The sequence below is a fragment of the Orbicella franksi genome, chromosome 3 (assembly GCF_964199315.1).
Source record: "Orbicella franksi chromosome 3, jaOrbFran1.1, whole genome shotgun sequence".
Taxonomy (NCBI): Eukaryota; Metazoa; Cnidaria; class Anthozoa; order Scleractinia; family Merulinidae; genus Orbicella; species Orbicella franksi.
The window spans coordinates 8,909,325-8,930,666 of NC_138147.1; the positions used below are offsets into that span (position 1 = coordinate 8,909,325).

Consider the following 21,342-nt stretch of genomic DNA (forward strand, 5'->3'; position numbering starts at 1 on the left):
TCCAGCCAATTCGTATTTCCTTTCCCTGGCCACGACTCTCTGAGCCAACTCTTGGTACGTTTGAATCCGTTCTCTAAAATCTGTTTCTTTATAGGCAGTGACAATGGACCATACTTTTCGATAACTGTCACACTCGAGGACACGTTTCATGGCGTCGTAATCCATGCCATCATACTCATCCATGAACTGGAAATGATGTTCGCAGATTTTGATGAACATCGCGAACCAGGGAGCTTCACTTCAATTAATTCGCAGCATCTTGCCTCAATTGATGTCATCAACGAACTCTGTTACTGAATCTTCCTTGAATAAGCCACACTAGAAATCTAGTAAATATAAAAAAAAGACGCAATAGCTCTTATTCTCGTACCAGAAGGAGTATCCCCCCCTTTAAAACTGTCCAACCTACTCTCTCACCAAAGCTCCACCTACGTGAAGACCTTCCCGGGGGCGACAGTGGCAGACATGTCCGATTATGTGATGCCCTCACTCCCGCAGAAAGCTTACAGAGGTTATTCTCCATGTTGGTACGAATGATGTTAAGACCTCTGAACCTCGAGAAATTGCTGAAGGGATTGTTAACCTCGGATTGAAGATTCAAAACCACTCTCCAGACTGCAACATAACAATTTCGTCTTTAATTTTGAGAGCAGACGACAATCTCGACTGCAAAATCAATGAGGTCAACAGAATCGTAAACCGCTTTGCCAAGCAATATGCATGGAGAACGATCTCTCACTCTAACATCAAGAGAGAGCATCTCAACGCTAGTGGGCTGCATTTGAACGTGCAAGGTACAAAGCTATTAGTTAAAAATCTTGTTTGTCATTTAAACCTATGACAAGCAACTTGCTCGGATCTTGAAGGGTCTCCTTCAAGCCCCTCTTCTCACGTCCATTCTGTCCCTCCTAATATATTTTCCTTCAATACTCAAACATTGATTCCTAGCAAACGTGGCTTTAAAATGGCCTCCTTAAGAGGCCCTGCGCCTAAGAAACGACCGATGATTTCCGGCTAAAAAATAAAATCGGCCGATTTTTATCTCCCAAGTAGAGGTTAGCGAATACTATTTAAAAATGAATTTCTTTTGTTTCAGTTTCGCTTTAAACCAAAAATATCGAGCCGCAAACTTTTTCCGTCTGATAGCAGCAAAATCAGGCCGAAAATAAGGCCCCGCTAAAAACTGTTCGGAAATTACTATCGCAACGCAAAATAATGAGAAAACTACACAGTGTTGAAGAAAAAGGCCTTTTAATGCAATATCATTCGATAAACATCAAAAAACTGCCGAAGCGATTAAAAAATAAAGTTTCAAATATTGCATACTAAATTAGATGGAACGTTGGAGCTGATTTTAAAATAATTATTTCTCAAAAGTTCAACGCTTTTGAAAGCAGTCACAGTGATGAATCAGACATTGGAGGGATATACATCACGTTTCTTAAAAAACATTTTTCGGCCACAGTATATTGACCTTGTACAAAGCGTTCAAAGTTACCGTGTTTACCGTTATCCTGCTACTTGGGCGAAACACTTCTCTTTTTGATGAAATAAATAGTTGTATTAATCTTGATTTGGAGAGAATTCGTGTGTGGCTTGCAGCCAACAAACTAACTTTAAATATGACAAAGACAGAATTCCTTCTGATTGGTTCCAAGCAAAGGCTTTCAAATTTTACAGTGAATCCTACTGCTAATATCAACCAGTTTCCGATAAAACGAGTCTCGACTGTTAAATCCTTAGGTGTACACATTGATGGCTTGGGAGTGTCATATCAATGAGCTTTCCAAAAAGATTGCTTCTGGTATTAGCGCCATCAAACGTATTAGGTATTCGGTCCCATATAAGACTTTACTTTCCGTTTACAATTCATTAGTCCAACTTCATCTCGATTACTGCAGTTCGGTGTGGGGATCCTGTTCTAAAACTCTTTCTCAAAAGTTACAAAAATTACAAAATCGGGCAGCACGCGTCATAACTTTTTCAAATTACGATCGTAATACTGATGAATTGTTGAGGATGGTCAACTGGGTTAAACTGGACCGTCAACGCCTTGTTAATAAATCAATAATGATGTACAAGATTGTAAATAATATGGTTCCGGAATATCTTTGTTCACGCTTTGTCTTCCGTTCCGGTACTTTGACTTATAAGCTAAGAGATAGTGATGGTACGCTTGCTATCCCACAGCCCCACACTAATTACTGTAAAAGAAGTCTTTCTTACAGCGGAGTTGTACTATGGAATAGTCTGCCCTTGAATATTAGACAATCGCTCTCCCTTAATCAATTTAAATCTAAGTTGAAGAACTATGATTTTGACAGCGGTCTTATATAAATTTTATTTTGTTTTTATACACGGCTTCCTTGCAAAGCAGGTTTTTATCATTTCTCTTATTCTAGTAGTTATTTACAATATTAAATTAGTTAGGTAGTTAGATTTATTTAAATAAAATATTGTATAGTCCTGAAGGAAATACCGTGTCTAAATAAAGATTTTACCTTTACCTTTACCTTTTTCCATGACCTCAGTGCTCAGAGAGGAGGAGGGGGATGGGGCATCGTCTCTTTTCTAGAGCCAAGAGTACATAAGGCGTCGTGTAGTGGGCCAAATTCAAACTTCCCAGCATGGACTCTAAAAGAGATTAACCCTTTCACGTCAGGTCATTCGTCACGAGAAAGAGACTGGTGATGTGACTATTATTGTTTTGTCATGAATATTTAACAACCGTCCTAGGGAACTAAAACACTCTTATTGCCTTTGCAGATACTCAGTCACTGGGATAATCTACCCCTCAAAATCCAGAAAATGATACAGTGCTTGACAGACTGTCAACATGCTAAGGACGGAGTAAAATTTCCAACAGTGTTTCATCTGTAAACGCTTATTATTATTATGATTAGGCACGAATCTATCACCACCTTCGTTTGCTCAAACACTCCTATCCGTACAGCTATGAGGAACTCAACTAGGAAGAAGCAGAAGGGTGAATCTGCAGATTTCGGACAATTCCAACCATGAAATGTCTTGAGGGGATATGGTTTAGAAAACATGCAGTTCAAGGGGGGACCTCAATCATGGGTGTCTTCCCACTAAGGGTGACACACGTCCCGCTTTATAAAACTAAGGATTTGGAAAAAAAAATTAAAAAAATTGTTTATGAGTCACGTACGCCATCTTGAATTATGAATGCCAGAGAGGAGGAGGGGCTATCCCCCTCGCAATGACGTCAGCCCACCCAGGGAGTGGGAGGGGGAGGAGGTGGATGGGCTATCTCCTCCTTACCCATGACGTCAGCCATTTTCCACTTTTCCAGGCCCCCCTCAACGATTCACCGCCAGAGTGCAAGTCAACCATCTCTTCCCATTCAACCTCACCACACAAGCCCTCCTCCCCCCGGCCCACCCCCCCTCACTTTATTAAAAAAATAACCGAACTATTCCAAATCCCCTCTAAACCCCCGGCCCACCCCCCCCCCTTCCACTTTATTAAAAAAATAACCGAACTATTCCAAATCCCCTCTAAAAACCATCTTCCTGATCCCCTCTTACCACCTCTTTTCCATGCCCTATTCCTTCTCTTACCACTTTTCCACTTTTCCGCTTTTCGACCTCATGCTCCATCCATTTTCAGGCTGAATGGTTCTCCCCTAAACCCCCAACCACGATGTCAGGGCCGCTTCACCACTTGATCGCCACTTTTTCCTAACACTCCCTTTGAAGTGATCCACCTTCTGCACCACTTTTGCGCACTTTTTTCCTGCGGGCAAAGGAGTATTTTGTTCCACAGTAGAATGATTGACAGCAGTCCTTTGACGCACAGTACTAGCTGTACTACATTCTAATTGGCTGGTAAACGGTAGAAGTAGTAGTAGAAGGCTAGGTGGTGCAGTATTTTGATGAGCTTGTGCCGCTAGAGGATTTGCATTCATCATGCTGTACATTGGGTATCCTGTTGCATAGCAATGGTATGTCTACTATTAGGAGGCATAGTACTGTGGAGGTACGCCCATAGGGCAAGCTCCCATCTGTGGACTAGCCATAGAAATAGAATCTGTCATTGCAGCCTGTGACGGGATTGTTTCAGTAGACGCTGGTGTTACTGTGGTTGTATCAGAGAATTTCTCCTTTTCATTCTCTCCCTAGCAAAGAAGGATGGCAACTAGTTAACACAGTGCAAAGCAGAGAAAATTACTGAGTGGACATAAAGGGCATTAACCCTTTTAATCAGATTGACCTGTCTGATCAACTGCTGTATTTCTGATCCAACTGAGAGGAATGGCTCTTACCATTTTCAATTCCTTTCCTTAATGAGTTAATCCCCCCTATGAGTGAAAATCTACTGAAGCAGGGCAACAAACTGATTTTGTCAAAATGGAACGACTAATTTCAGGCCTACTGGACCTCCTTCAAAGTGGCATTTTTTACCAGAAATCTTCTACCATTTGACTTTCATCTCAATTTCCAGAACTTTCGGCACAATGAGAAACACCCGAAGGTAATGATGTTGTTGTCGTTGTTATACATGACTCAATCTTAATTTAGGGATTGAAGTGATAAGTAAGTAACAAATAACAGCTTACAGAAAATATATACCAAGGTATAAGCATAACTTTAAAGATAGCAGTTTGTTGAACGAAGAAACAAGCTTCATCAAAGAAAAGCAAACCCAAGCACTACAGGTGCATTCTGATAAGCGTTCTCCCTCAGCTTGATAATTGAAACAAACCTTTGTTTTAGTGTCATTTACAAAAGGTTTTCTGTTTTACCGGCTGTCGAAATTCCCATCAAAAAAGTTATTACACTTATTGAATTGCTATGTAGAGGATGATTACAGAGTTGTTTATTGCAGTTCTGTAGCGTATCGATTATTTCGCCACATGATGTCTACGTGATCCTCAGCTAGCTCTACTGAAATAATTAAGAAGGAATCCACCAGAAGCTCGAGTAACGAGTGGACAAAACTTATGTTCCAAGATTATTTACATCGTATTGCAAACTTCTGATCGACTGTTTTAAATATCTTCTCGAAAGAAATCATTTCTAACAACACCAAATGTCGAAAACAAATGCTGAATTTTATATGAAACACTTGAAAGTACTGGTGACAAAAAAAATGATGATGAAATTTGACCTGTGTTCGCACAATTTCTCTAAACTATGAAACTGATTTTCTGCAGGAACTGCCGTGGGAAATTGTTTTTTTGTGTTATTTTAGGCAACTATCAGAAAATGCAAAAAGATCGAGATGTAATACTTTCTGTAACTGTATACTTTCTGTTATAAGGTTTTTGCCCGCTAAAAACTGAAATTGCTCGATTTCCTATCGAATTTCATCTTAATTTCAGTAGAATGGTTTTTTTTCTCCTTCAGCTTTTTGTTAAATCTTTCCCTTGGCCTTTTCAACCTGATACTTCGGATATGAAATCAAAAACTCTGTACCGCTAAATGGCAACTATCACGATATTTCTAATGCAAGAAAGTGGCGCTTTAATTTTATCCAAAAATTTCTTTTGAAACTTATATTTCAACCAGCATAAATTTGAACTGAACGACTAACGTTAGACTCAGTTTTGTACCAGTGAAAGTTTTCAGATAGAGCTAGAGTGAACCTTGAACAAAAATCGCGCTTACCGCCACTGAGAAATGCTGAAATGTTTGTTAATCGTCATTTGGTCCGAAGATTGGACCTTGTCAGCTGAGAGAAGCTGGCACTCGTTTCGTCCAATTCCGCCACAATTCACAGAAAAGCAGCTCTTGCTTGGCAAGCCTTTCGCACAACATTGGGAAAAAGACTGGGCGGTTGTATTCTCCAACTGCCCGACGTTGAGCTTTCTTTTGTCGTGTTTGCCAAAATTAGCGTAGCGTAGGCCGTTTGCAAAATCTCGAACTATTTGCTGCTCTGTTAGAGTTGCAAAGAAGAGAACCGTCAAGAGAATTGCTAGAAAGGCCAATAATGGCTTCAGAAGTGCCATTATGCGACCGAGAACTGTGACTGAGATCCAAGGTTAAGAACATACTTGCTGACGTCACTGTAACCATGGAGACGACAAGTACTCTTCCGGTACTCTTTTTCTATCCAAACAAAACGACATCGTATCAATACAAATTTGGTCTTGTCATTAACTGGCACGATTAAATTACTTTTCTTATTATAGCGGAGCTACGGCGGCCCGAAGGGCTGCCAAGCGGAGCTCCATACCCATATAGGAAAGGAAAGGAAACCTATGAATTGATTTTCTCATGGTTATAAGCGCTAGCGGTCTTGCTCGTGGGCGCGTACGCACGACGACAACGACGACGACGGAGTCGGCAAGATGGCGACCATACTCCAGCTAATAGGTTGACAGAGACATGCACGCTCGGTTCGTCGCTCTTTGATATTGGACATCCCTGTTATGGTCAATTGACACCTATCAAATCAAGGTATCCGCTGACCAGTATCACACGACCATATCGCGGGCTCAAGTTTAGAGCTCATCGAGGTCACGTGTTTTTTTAAGTTGACCGGTGACCAAATGCTGGTTTTCGATTGGATCGAGGGCTCATGTCAGGTTGTTGGCCGGGTTGTTTTGAAGTCGCCCCAGGGGCCCGTTTCTTGAAAGCCCCGGAAACTTTTCGGGTCCGTAAAGCCATTTCTAGTTCATCTCTATCTAAAAACGGTGAAGTGTATATGCCTGAAACTTCTTGTATGAAGGGAACCCTTGTACATATTAAGAATATGTAACTAAAACAGCTGCTCTGTAATCGTAATGTTCGAGATTTTGCTATGGCTTTACAGGCCCCACAAGGTTTCGGCGCTTTCGAGAAACGGGCCCCAGGATTACAAAAGTTAACCGAAATGTAATTTTTCTTGAATACAAATGTTTTTCACTGCTTTTGTTTTTTGATTTTGAGGACCTTGAGATTATTCAAACTCAAAGCAGAAGGCCAAACAACAGGAACGGAGAACCTCACCGTAAAGTTACAAAACAATCAAAATTATCGCTTATCCCGCATTAGTTTAATCGGGCTTTGAACAACCCCGCCCAGGAGCTCTGCCTTCAGGCATGGCTAAATCTATATATTATAACTGATTACTTCATTGTGATTGCCTGAGAGCAGGCCAATTTATCGTTAATTTTTAATTTACACTTTACTAATACGCGTGCTTTCCTGATTTTCCTAGTCGCATAATAAAGGAGTGATCGTATGAAGGCTCGAGCAATTAAGGATTTATACTACTCGTGATATTTGAAAATTCTTTCGAATTGCACGAGCCTAAAGGCTCGTGCAATTTTGAGAGAATTCTCAAATATCATTTGTAGTGTAATATTTACGCCGGGAAGAAACGCTGTTTTAAATACAATACAACAAGGTTTATTAGGTTCGCCGAGAGGATTTTTGTACCTAATTTACAAAGTATGTTTATTTAAATAAAAAAACACCAAAAATTTTGCCATCCAAAATTACAATTGGTCTGTTACGGTAGTTAAGAGTTGCTCAGAGTGAAATTCTCCCAAATAGTTAAGGATACCATATACCTTTAGAGCAACTTCAGAGGTGTCTCGCGTCCAAGCGATGTAGTGCGACCGGTTTAAGCTGTAGATACCTAAACCCTTATATCAAATTAAAGCTCATAGAACCACAAATTTTTATAGAAAATGAATTGTCGAATATTTCAGGACCTCTAAATGTGAGTATCAGAGTCATGTTTTGGGTCCCTATTGAAAGCTACAAGTTAAAGAAAATTTGTTCGTTTCCCCTCAAATTTGAACAGTAGCTAGCTTGACATACAATCAATAAAAATTTGTCTGTAAATTTCTTATTTCCAAATATTTTTTCTCCGCGAGTGATTTTTCTACGATCACTTCATATTTTTTAAATCCCATTTCGAACATGTTTTGTAACTTTTCACTGAAATTGAATATGGCAAATCGCAGACACATGGAATGACAGAGGAGGCGCGATGGTGTGAAGCGAGAATACAGTTCATATCTGAATCTGGTGGCCGCAGATGAATCGGATTCAAGCAGATCAACCTATCTCATATCTCAAAACAGTCTCTTTTTTGTCTCATTTTCACGCTCGTTCCAGATCTTTTTTGAACCACCGCGTTTTAACAACGAGCCTACACTCCCAACTACGAAGTCGCGCCAAAACACAGACTGTTTTTCAGTCCAATGCCTTATTCTCTAAAAGATGAGAAGAAAAATTGCGTTTTCATATCGTTGAGAAATGGGAGACAAATTTCAAACCTTATTTCTTTCATGAGCTGGTGATTAGGTAGGGATCGTTTTCTTATATTTAAATCAAGAGCAAGGTATCATTTACAAGAATTTAGAGAAGCGAGAAATGATGCAGGTGAAAAGCTGTCAGTTCACTTAAAATACTGAATTTGGTGGTAGACCCTTAAGCACAATCCACATATCTACCGTATTCAAAGAAAACAGTAATGTTTTCATAAAATGCAAATCAAAGATCACCAACAATTTGACCGCTGTGATATTATTACTACCCAAACTTATTCCCAGGAGCAGCAATCCTTTAGGTCAGCAACAAGAAATTGGAAAGATACGGTGTGTTTCTTCTCTTTCTCGAGGGCAAGTGCGAATTTTGTGTATGGGAACAGATCTATTTGTTGAATGTTTATAATAGTCCGTGCACTTAGCTACCACTAGCTAGTTTTAAACTTAAACTGACACTTTAGGTTAGGCCGTACATTCCATGGCTATATATCTGATGTTTTTCACCAGTTAATAATGATAGTGGAATCTTGAATTTGAGGAAAACAAAGCCGCTGCAATCTGTTCAGCGCGCAAAGTGTTTCCACAGACTGTTTTCTGACGATGAGCTCCACCCATTCCGTTCTTAACTACAAGTGAATTATATCAACGATGGAGCCATAAACAGATCACTTGAGTCAACAACTTTGAAAAACTTCAAACCTCTTTTATTTGTTTAATCCCATAAAGAAGAATATTATTTCCTCTGACAACCTCGTTCTTAGGGAATGTGGTTTATTTTGTGCTGTATTTACACAACCCCAGTTACATATTTGTTTCTTTTTTCGATACCATGACGAGTTTATTCAATTAACATCTGGTCTTCAAATTATCTAATCTTAGATACCCTTCATAAGCGGCTAAGAGCGACTGAACACCTTTTTTTTAGCAAGCAATCGTATTCGATTTGATGATTTCTTAGTGTTTTGTTCATATCAAAACTGTCACAAAAAGAACGTGATTATTGTTAGTGAGACATAAGTGGTGTTTGAAATTCTTTTGGTCAGTTTACTCGTAGAAAACTAGATACCGCCCCTCTGCTTCTTAGATAGAAATTTACATGCTACCCCTCCCCCTCCCCCCCCCCCCTCCCCTCACTCCCTACACCATACATACAGTTCATCGGTAGCCATTTCTACAAGCACATGTTCTACTCTCTTTTATTTTTCAGCATGCATTGCAACCCGGTGACGTAAAATAAGTGTCACGTAATCTGCCACGCTAGCCATTACTTGTAGGGCTTAGAATCATAACGCGTTAACTAAATGCTGTAGTGTACCAGGTTATCTAGAGGTTTACCCTAACCCTAACTTCACCCTTCATGCTAACCCTAAAGTCTCTCATCATTTTTTAAGCTTAATTTCTCAATCTAAGCCTAATTTTAGCTGATTTAGTTGCAATTTCAACTACTTTAGATCTAACTTATGACGAAAGGCATTGTTACTAAGAATGAAATCGATGTACGTCAAAATGGTATCGACCGTTTACGAAAGAGAAATAGCCTTCGCCGCGTCACTTTGTTGCCTTTAGTCTTTGTATCTTTACGTTTGTCGTTAGGGTACTATGATTTGTAACACTTACTGTGGTTAGATCCTTCTAAAAGTAACCATTGTATATTTTCATTTAGTAGTTTAAATAGGATACCCTAAGGCCTCGAGGCTAGCACCATTGCCTTGGTCGAGGACACACTTTACCCGCTTTTTCCACCTTCTGATTTTAAAGAGCTTTTCGCGTCATTCTAGGATGTCTTAGTTTACTTAATTCAAAGTTCAATCTTTCTATGTATTCGAAAGTAGGATAAATGGCACGGTGGTTTGGCTGGCAAACGCGCCCTAATATCAACGTTATGTTCGTCCGGTTGTGTAATGGAGGCAAAATATATATTTTTATTCCTGCCGTTAGTAAAACTTATCAATTTTTTATATATTCATTACGCTTGGGTAAACGTTTTGTTCTAACAAGAAACTATTTCAAACAGAAATTGTGTTTCGCTTCCGGAATGGTCAGGGCAGAAGAGAAAATAAAATACTCTAGGGTGGTTCACTTGGTCTGCCACATTGATTTGGCTTCGTCTATTGAAACTCTGGACGAAAGAGCACTTATCAACCAGTGCCGTGAGAGTTTGAAAAGTAATTATTAATTCTTTACTTTGACTGGGGGAAAGAGCACTTAACCTGTCACGAACAGTTTCTCCCAAGGTAGCTAATATCATCCACAGACAGCCTCCACGAAGAGATGAAAGCTCATCTGATCTGCGCAAAGGATACATCCTAGCTTCAACACTGTTTCTCCCGTTTTCGCCTTTGTTGTGCGCCATGCTACCAAGAGCCTACCACCTGATGATGGCATCGGCATCAGACACCGAGCAAATAGCGACCTCTTCAACCTCAGGCGCCTACGCACTGGCCAAAACTACAACAATCAGCAAGCTCCTGTACGCAATGATGCTGGCTTTGGCAGAAACAAAACAGCCGCGAGTCCGTCCAGATTCTCATAAACCGTCTCAACAGCGCTTCTAAGCAGTGGGGCTTGACCATCAGTAAAGAAAAGACGGAAGTGCTCCACCAGCAATCCGGTGTTCCCACAGCCACCCTGCCGCCTTTTTTCAAGACCCTGAGTGTTGGTCCGGCCGAAGTCGAACTTACGCCCTCCCGCATGGCAGCCCGATGCTCAACCAACTGAGCCACTGTGTAAATAGTTCAACCTGAAATCAAAATGGATAGGGCTCGTTTCTGAGGAAACGAAACAAAAAACGAGAGCGCGAAATACATAATTAATTAGTACTGTATGCATAATGAATGAAGTATGGGCACCGGTACGCGAAGAGGACACGCCGAGACGATGAAACACCTGCCCACTTGCGTACACATTTGCGTCTCCATTTGGCCAGGCCTTGACAACTCAGAGAAAATTACTTACCAGTAATTCCTATTATAGGTATCTTTGCTACTTTGCTACCAACTATTCACTTCTTTAACAACCAATATTGAGTTCCTCTAAATCGAATTTCGTGTTCGTTCACGGTTTAGCAAATTCTTCGCCACGTTGTTTTCCGCTAAATCAAATTTCGTGTTCCTTCAAGGGCACTGTAACGGGGCTTAAGCGATTTCTGGTCAAAATGCAATCATTTTCACCTTTAATCATCTGGTTTCATTCAAATCGTTTCTGATGAACTTTTTTCACGAATTCAATCGAATCTAAATCAAAAATATTTTCCCAGAAAAGTTATTATCAATTTTATGTGAGTTTTACTACACGAAAACTTGAAAATGTTGGCCCAGCGTTTTGAAGTTTGCACACAACGCTATCCTGGTCATCAGTTGTCGAAAAAAGGTATAAAAAGACGTCTGTGCTTTAAAATAGGTATTTAAAGAAATTTTCGTAAGTATTTTGCGGCTGCCTTCAACCGCTGAATGTGCCATTTTATTTTTCAGTGTGTTACTAAAAACAGAGTGACAGTGTATTTTTTCAGCCGTTTAGCGAATTCTTCGCCACGTTGTTTTCCTCTAAATCGAATTCAGTGCTCCTTTAGCTGCTTAGCGAATTGCTCGCCATGTTGTGAAATAGGCTCCAATTCCTCCCCCACATTTGCGACGTCAAAAGCTCTTTACACACCCAAGAAGCACAATTTGCCGCTTTCGTAGCCTTCACCTCCACGCGGAAACTACTTTAATTCATTTGCCTCGTCTTGCCCGGTCTAATTTCGAGTTACGCATGCGCATTACACCCCTATTGCAAATTTGACGACAACCATATATAGTCATTGCCATCTGTAGAAACTAAACTTGGGATCCTACAGCCGAAGTAATTACTATGCACTCTTACACACTGATAGTTTTTTTTTTTACGGATTGAATAAATAAATAAATCACTCTAGCTGGTACTACATGCAAAGAAGGCCTGACCAATATACCTACAAAGTTTCTATTGGTCAGCTACAAATTAAGGCGTTTCTGCCACGCTTCGCGCCATGACATAATAACGATTAAATTTTCGTAAAATCAGAGTAACCCTGAGAAATTGGTCATTCCTTAACTTTTTGAATCTGCAACACATCTGTTCAAACATGAAGCCTGCTCTTATTTTGTTTCTCCTCGTTGGAATTGTGTACGCAGTTAAAGAAAAGGGTAAAGGTAGGTTGCACTAAATGTTGTCTACAAACACTTAGGTTTTCACTAAAAACGAAAACGTTTTATAGAACAAGTCTCAGTCTGAATCGATCAATAAAATTAGGAAATAAAACTAAAAACAGTATATTTTTCCATGTCCGTAGGAAAGTTTAGCTCTTCTTTCAGGTAATTCAGTGAAAGATTAGGCTTTTACAATTTAGACAATAACGAGAAAACTATAATTTTCTTTTATGTTCAGGTGACTCGAGCAAGGGGGAAAATGTCTCCGCGGACCAGCAGGCTCCAAGTCATAAAGCCGGTAATATAACCTTTGTTGCCCTACAATGGACTGTTGTTTACTATTCTATAACAAGCTGTAACAGTTCATGAGATACATATGCATCGTTGTTCCACAAAATTGAGTTGTATAAACTATCCAGATGCGTAATCAAGGGTGAAGAGCCGGAGACGACTGGGATTCACAAAACAGATGGTCAAGGGAGGTTACAGAACAAATATGGATGTTGAAATTGTGATGGAAGGAAGTAACCAGGGTCATTTATGATTCAGGTGTGAAAATTGAAACACCTACTGACCGTACAAATGATTACCCGTTGATGACTATCATAAGCGGCGTCTAACAAGAAAGCGGGTTATTTTAGAGTAAATCTTTAAGGTTTTCTTTTGTAATGGCTTACTTTTAATTTGGATGAAAACTGTCATCTAGTAAGCGGTGCACTGCCTGGTTATATTTTGTTTATCTGACTATACTCGGTTTGAAATTCGCCTTAATTATTTGATTTCCGTAACTTACGATCAGTTTGTTTCCATTTTCTCAGTCGAGTTTCTTATCTTTCTTAATTGTTTTGTTTTTTGTTTCTTTTTTTTTTTTTTTCAGAATGCGAAACTCAAAGCCAAAGGGACCATTACTGTTTAAATGGTGGAACTTGTTTCCGTCTTCCTGACCTGGGCACTGGTCCCCTTTGCCAATGCACAAGGAAATACGTCGGTACTCGTTGTGAATATGTTGCACTCCCCGACATGTAACAAGGTCGTAATCGTCAATTGAAAAAAAGATGTTAATAAAGTGTACTCTAAGTGATAAAGAGAAAACTGTGTAACGACGTATCAGCTTGAAATCTCTATCAAATCGTAAAATGCGCGCAAGCGTCATAAATGGGCTATTACTCGGGCTTCCGTAGGAAAGCCCGAGTCATAAAATGCTAGCGTTGTGGTCGCCAAAATGGGGGTCATGGTCCCAGGCGTTGCATGCGTAGACCATGGAAACTGGGGACGAGAAACGCGACATTGCTCGCTCTTCGTGACAGAATGCGGTGTTTTGCGAAGAAAGTTTTGGCAAGAATCGCGCCTTATACGTTCATCTCACATACAAAGATGTCGATCGTTTTCAGAAAGGGTCGGTCCACGAATAATATTGTTTGAAAGCCAGCCAGGTAAGCAAAGTTCACGCTCGAAACGTTCTCGTGAGATAACAACTGAGCCGATTGCGGTCTGAGTTCAATCTACGAAAACAATGGCAAAAAATAGGCAGTCAATGACGGTATGTGGCAACTGCTGTTATTATTTAGAACATTGCAGCAGCAAAAGAAATCATATTCCAATAAAACGAGCTAAATACGAAAAAGTTTTTGGACTCGTAGCTCATTAAAAACATGCGACTTGTTTCTTGCACCGCGCAAAATATGTTGATCTCCAAAGTTGTAAAGATAAGACTTTCGGTAACTTGAATTAAATATCTTACCTCCAAGTTAGTTGGCTTTCTAGTGGGGTGCAGGAAAAAAATAACTTGTGAATTTGGAGGCATATTGTGCGGGGAATTGTGCGGGATTATTTACGAACCAATGTTCTTGCCAAGTCCTAAGGAAAATCTGCATTGACGATAGTTTAGCCAGTTATTTCACTAGTAGTTCAAATATATTTAGCAGTCTTAGCAATCGCCAATTCTTTTAGAAAACTGTGTCTGACTGCAAAAGAAAATCATGCTGCGTGACATGAACTAGACGAGCATGAATTCAAACCAAAATAAATAGCAAAACAGAATGCTACATCTTCCCTCATAAATGAGAGTCCTTTTTAAAAATACGCCTGTCTTGATTCAATAAAAATATGTAGCTTGAATATTTCTTCATAAACTGCCTTAAGGGTCGCAAATTCTTGGAAGTTATCCGCAAAATACACAACTTGAAAGTTTATGCAAATTATGTACAATGCAATTTGAGCCTAGTCACAGGACTGTTGTTTTCGCGAAGGAGTTTATCGTGATTCGTTTTGGCTCTCTCGAAAGGGATTATTCGCTCTCCAAAGGAGATATGACTCTTGAAAAGGGTTTAAGATCTCAACACGGCAAAGATGTTATGCTATACAATTTACTCGGATCGCCACGATCAGTAAACAAACTCCGCACAATTTCTACTAGCATGTACAAAATAATCGCCATAAGTTGTAAGAAGACCTCCAAAATTCTTTCCAAACAACTTCTCCATCAATGCGTAGACAGCTGTGCTTCATTCTTGAACCAAAATGGTTTAAACTCACAACTTGCGATAGGATGAGGAGGATACTCAACGAACCAACTTGAACGGTAAATATCTAAGCGGAACTCTTGTGATATAATATCCTGATACTTTAATTTGCTTTCACTGTGTCCAATACGCGTTTTCGTAAAGTACGATTTGATACTGTGGTACGAAGCCCGAGTAAACGCTCTTAGAGCGTCTAGTTGAGATGAAGGCCGTTAATCGCTTGTTCTTGTCTCTGACGGACTTGTGACTGCTGACCTTAGCTGAAATCGTTCATTGTAAAGAGGCTCTAGTCGTGGCTCGGATTAACGGCTGTTGCGCACCTTACTGGTGTGTAAAGTCAATAGGTCCCGCATGCCATCATGTCTTCGTGAATCTAATTACGTGCACCTCTGGACATAAGTGCGACAGTTACCTGTTTACTATACACCAAGAAATGCCCACGAGAATTCATGATTTCGGGAGCAAGTATTTCAGCAGGGGGAGCACTATGTGGCATCCCAAAAAACGGCTTTTATAAATCAGAGACACTGCATCCAGGGGTGCAAATTGTGGGACACACGGTTCAACATTTCTTGATCAACAAATGTGGCAGCTCTTGTACAACAAATGTTGAACAGTGTGTCATGCGATGGTCAAGGTTGAATGCTGAAATAGGCCGTTCAACATTATGAACGTTGTTATACGCAGTTGAATGAAAATAGAGCGAAGCTCTGTTCCGTTCAACAAGTTACTGGAACATAGTTCAACATTTTTTTAAGCAATAAATGTTGCTCAATGTTGAACCTTGTGTCACCAGCTTAGGTCCCATTTTACCTTAGTTTCAGTAGCCACACACTCTCCGTGAGTGTTTTCAGTTCATATTTTGTTTTGGTCATGTCTCTCTCTTACCATTAGCTACCATTGATAGCGAACTTGTTTGTCCACGGTTATCAGTACATGGGAACCGGCGCGCATTTGAAAAAACGACTGAAGCGTGGAGGTTCAGGCATCAATCGATTGGACAAGATCGCCAAGCAACATGACATCGACTACCGTCAGGCCAAGAATTTGCAAGACAAGTGGAAAGCGGATCAGAAAATGATCAAGGCCATCGACAGGTTACCCGGGAGTAAAACCATGACCGAAAGCCTAGGATTGTTAAGAAGATTATGCAAGCCAAAAAAAGACTCAAGTTGTAAACTTTTGCAGAACGCATTTGAAAAATACGTATATAAAGAGTCGTCCCCGTCATGCATCTTCATTCTTCACAATATCACAGCGGAAAGCAGCGCTCAGTAACGTAAGCTTTCCAAGCATGTCGATGTTAAGCAACAAAGATGTCAACGGTTATCCACTGCAAGGCTAAGATCCCGTCCCCAAACGTCCTAAAGCTAAACCTAAAGAAACCTTGAGTGATCTGGTCAAGTTGTTGCAAGAAGCCAACGAAAGAGAAGAAGCCGCTAATCAATGCGCGGAACTTTGGAATCGAGCTTACCTGGAGGTCAAGCAAGAGTATTTAGCTTTTAAGTACGAGGATCTGTGATCATCTTGCAAAAGACACAAAGACGAGACCAAAGCGGGTGACACAATCTGCCTGTGTAAAGAGTGTTCCAATGTGGACGAAACCCGAAAGAGTTTGGAATTGAAACTAGAAAAAGAAAGTCAAGAACTCAGTTACTGGCGTACGAGAGTGTTACGAAACCTTATTGAGTGAACATTTCGAACATGACAGAAAAAAGTGACGATGGTCCCCACAAGAGAGTTTGAACCTTTTCTTTATTACAGAGACGTTTATAATGATACCCTTTATTGGATAAAGAAAGCAATAAAATTAAAGTAAAACATAAGTAGTTTCCGTCTCTTCCATACTAACGAATACGATTGTTTGGTGATGGTTCAATGCTCATGGGTTTCCTGATCAGAACCCTAATGATAGTCCATGATTCCAGTCAATTCGTATTTCCTTTCCCTGGCCACGACTCTCTGAGCCAACTCTTGGTACGTTTGAATCCGTTCTCTAAAATCTGTTTCTTTATAGGCAGTGACAATGGACCATACTTTTCGATAACTGTCACACTCGAGGACACGTTCCATGGCGTCGTAATCCATGCCATCATACTCATCCATGAACTGGAAATGATGTTCGCAGATTTTGATGAACATCGCGAACCAGGGAGCTTCACTTCAATTAATTCGCAGCATCTTGCCTCAATTGATGTCATCAACGAACTCTGTTACTGAATCTTCCTTGCATAAGCCGCACTAGAAATCTAGTAAATATAAAAAAAGACGCAATAGCTCTTATTCTCGTATCAGAAGGAGTATCCCCCCCTTTAAAACTGTCCAACCTACTCTCTCACCAAAACTCGACCTACGTGAAGACCTTCCCGGGGGCGACAGTGGAAGACATGTACGATTATGTGATGCCCTCACTCCGCAGAAAGCTTACAGAGGTTATTCTCCATGTTGGTACGAATGATGTTAAGACCTCTGAACCTCGAGAAATTGCTGAAGGGATTGTTAACCTCGGATTGAAGATTCAAAACCACTCTCCAGACTGCAACATAACAATTTCGTCTTTAATTTTGAGAGCAGACGACAATCTCGACTGCAAAATCAATGAGGTCAACAGAATCGTAAACCGCTTCTCCTTCAAGCCCCTCTTCTCACGTCCATTCTGTCCCTCCTAATATATTTTCCTTTAATATTCAAACATTGATTCCTAGCAAACGTGGCTTTAAAATGGCCTGCTTAAACATCACTAGTCTCCCGAGACATATCGACGAGCTTCGCATCATTTTTCATAGTAAACGCCTCGATTTGCTAGCAGTCAATGAAACTCGATTACATGACATTATCGCCGATAATGAGGTCAGTATTGATGGTTACGATATCGTTGGCCGCGACCGACCGCTAAACGGCAGAAATGGAGGTGGGGTTTGCTTTTATGTTCGTTCTAATATTAATTATAATGTTCGCAAGGACCTCGTATTTGACCAACTTGAAAGCCTTACTATCGAAATTAGCAAACCAAGAAGCAAGTCTTTTATTGTTGCTACATGGTATAGACCTCCCAATTCACCTTTTGAATTATTTTCTGATTTTGAATCCTTTGTTGGAAAGCTGGATGCTGAAGGGAAAGAGTATTACCTTATGGGCGATCTTAATTGTAATATGCTCTCATCATCTCTGAATAATGTAAATACCCAGGCGTTACTAAACATTACTGATATTTACAATCTAAAACAACTTATTAATGAACCGACAAGAGTAACGCCTGTGAGTAGCACTTTAATTGATGTTATTTTCACTAGTCACCCGGACAATGTATCTTGCTCTGGAGTATCTCATGTCGGAATCAGTGACCATAGTTTGATTTATGTTTTTCGTAAAATTTCATTGCCATCCGCCGTCAAGGGAAATAGTACTGTTTCGTATAGGCAATTTAAAAATTTCGATCGTTATAGGTTTCGGTCGGACATCTTGGCTCAACCGTGGGCTGATCTCATGGGAATGGATAACCCCAATGAAATGTGGTCGAAATGGAAAACTTTGTTCTTAGTAGTGTGTGATCTGCATGCTCCACTCCACACTAAATACGTTCGTGCTTCTAAAAGTCCATGGATTACTCCTGAGCTTAAGAATTTGATGTATCGGAGAGAACGTCTTAAAATTAAGGCTTTGCGGACGGGCGATCCAAGTGATTGGAATAATTTTAAGAAGTTGCGTAATGAAGTGAACAATGAGATCAAGAATGTAAAAAAGTCCTATTATTATGAAACTTTTGAAGCTTACAATGGAAATTCGCGCAAGACATGGGAAACTATCAATGAGGTGACACGCCGCAAATCGGATAAAGCTGCAATTAACGAGCTTGAGCTCAATGGAACGAGAATAACGAATTCGACCGAAATCGCACAGGGTTTTAATAAATTTTTCGCAGAAATCGGTCCCGAACTGTCCAGGGATATAAAGGAAGTCGGCACCTCTTTCGATCAATATATTTACCAAACCAGCAATTGTTTTAGTTTCCAGCGTGTGACTCAATCGCACGTTTTGTCCCACCTGAATAAATTATGCAAGAGAAAGGCTACAGGTCTCGATTCTGTGTCAGCAAGACTTCTAAAAGAATGTCCGGATTTAATCTCCTGGTCACTCGCTCTGATATTCAACCAATCGATCGATACTGGTATTTTTCCTGATGAATGGAAAAATGCAAGATTCACGCCTCTTTTTAAGAAAGCAGGAAGTAGGACTGATCCTTCTAATTATCGACCGATCTCGATTATCCTGGTTGTGGCAGAGGTTTTCGAGCGAATTATTTATGATCAGTTGTATCATTACCTAAATGAAAATAATCTTCTCAGTAGACACCAATCCGGTTTTCGCTCGCTTCATTCTACAGTTACTGCATTGATTGAAGCGACTGATAATTGGTCTTTAAACATCGATCGTGGCTTTATTAATGCCGTTGTATTTTTAGATCTTAAGAAGGCTTTTGATACTGTGGATCACTCTATTCTTCTCTCAAAATTACAAGCTTATGGTATTCAGGGTTCCACAAACCAGTGGTTCTGCTCTTATTTAAAAAACCGAACCCAAACGTGTCTTGTAAACGGGAATAAATCGTCCAAAATGTTCCTTCGCTGTGGTGTTCCACAGGGAACGATTCTTGGGCCCCTTTTATTTCTATTGTATATAAATGATTTGCCTAATTGCCTCCAGCATTCCCAACCAAGGATGTACGCCGATGACACTAGTATTACTTTTGCTGGTAGTGACGTTGATGAAATAAATAGTTGTATTAATCTTGATTTGGAGAGAATTCGTGTGTGGCTTGCAGCCAACAAACTAACTTTAAATATGACAAAGACAGAATTCCTTCTGATTGGTTCCAAGCAAAGGCTTTCAAATTTTACAGTGAATCCTACTGCTAATATCAACCAGTTTCCGATAAAACGAGTCTCGACTGTTAAATCCTTAGGTGTACACATTGATGGCTTGGGAGTGTCATATCAATGAGCTTTCCAAAAAGATTGCTTCTGGCATTAGCGCCATTAAACGTATTAGGTATTCGGTCCCATATAAGACTTTACTTTCCGTTTACAATTCATTAGTCCAACCTCATCTCGATTACTGCAGTTCGGTGTGGGGATCCTGTTCTAAAAGTCTTTCTCAAAAGTTACAAAAACTACAAAATCGGGCAGCACGCGTCATAACTTTTTCAAATTACGATCGTAATACTGATGAATTGTTGAGGATGGTCAACTGGGTTAAACTGGACCGTCAACGCCTTGTTAATAAATCAATAATGATGTACAAGATTGTAAATAATATGGTTCCGGAATATCTTTGTTCACGCTTTGTCTTCCGTTCCGATACTTTGACTTATAAGCTAAGAGATAGTGATGGTACGCTTGCTATCCCACAGCCCCACACTAATTACTGTAAAAGAAGTCTTTCTTACAGCCGAGTTGTACTATGGAATAGTCTGCCCTTGAATATTAGACAATCGCTCTCCCTTAATCAATTTAAATCTAAGTTGAAGAACTATGATTTTGACAGTGGTCTTATATAAATTTTATTTTGTTTTTATACACGGCTTCCTTGTAAAGCAGGTTTTTATCATTTCTCTTATTCTAGTAGTTATTTACAATATTAAATTAGTTAGGTAGTTAGATTTATTTAAATTAAATATTGTATAGTCCTGAAGGAAATACCGTGTGTAAATAAAGATTTTACCTTTACCTTTACCTTTACCTTTTTCCATGACCTCAGTGCTCAGAGAGGAGGAGGGGAATGGGGTATCGTCTTTTTTCTAGAGCCAAGAGTACATAAGGCGTCGTGTAGTGGGCCAAATTCAAACTTCCCAGCATGGACTCTAAAAGAGATTAACCCTTTCACGTCAGGTCATTCGTCACGAGAAAGAGACTGGTGATGTGACTATTATTGTTTTGTCATGAATATTTAACAACCGTCCTAGGGAACTAAAACACTCTTATTGCCTTTGCAGATACTCAGTCACTGGGATAATCTACCCCTCAAAATCCAGAAAATGATACAGTGCTTGACAGACTGTCAACATGCTAAGGACGGAGTAAAATTTCCAACAGTGTTTCAGCTGTAAACGCTTATTATTATTATGATTAGGCACGAATCTATCACCACCTTCGTTTGCTCAAACACTCCTATCCGTACAGCTATGAGGAACTCAACTAGGAAGAAGCAGAAGGGTGAATCTGCAGATTTCGGACAATTCCAACCATGAAATGTCTTGAGGGGATATGGTTTAGAAAACATGCAGTTCAAGGGGTGACTTCAATCATGGGCGTCTTCCCACTAAGGGTGACACACGTCCCGCTTTATAAAACTAAGGATTTGTAAAAAAAAATTAAAAAAATTGTTTATGAGTCACGTACGCCATCTTGAATTATGAATGCCAGAGAGG

General features: G+C 39.9%; 2 protein-coding genes across 2 annotated transcripts in view; both read left to right on the top strand.

Annotated features, from left to right (window-relative positions):
• LOC145481093 (activating signal cointegrator 1 complex subunit 3-like) overlaps positions 1–21,342 on the top strand; it is a 249,180-nt gene that overhangs the window by 210,086 nt on the left and 17,752 nt on the right. The gene's annotated exons all lie outside the window — the stretch shown is intronic.
• LOC145483001 (pro-neuregulin-1, membrane-bound isoform-like) lies at positions 12,313–13,993 on the top strand. Its single transcript, XM_081461625.1, has 3 exons — positions 12,313–12,396; positions 12,632–12,691; positions 13,271–13,993. Exons 1-3 carry the CDS (start codon positions 12,330–12,332, stop codon positions 13,417–13,419), a joined length of 276 nt encoding a protein of 91 aa, XP_081317751.1. The 5' UTR covers positions 12,313–12,329; the 3' UTR covers positions 13,420–13,993.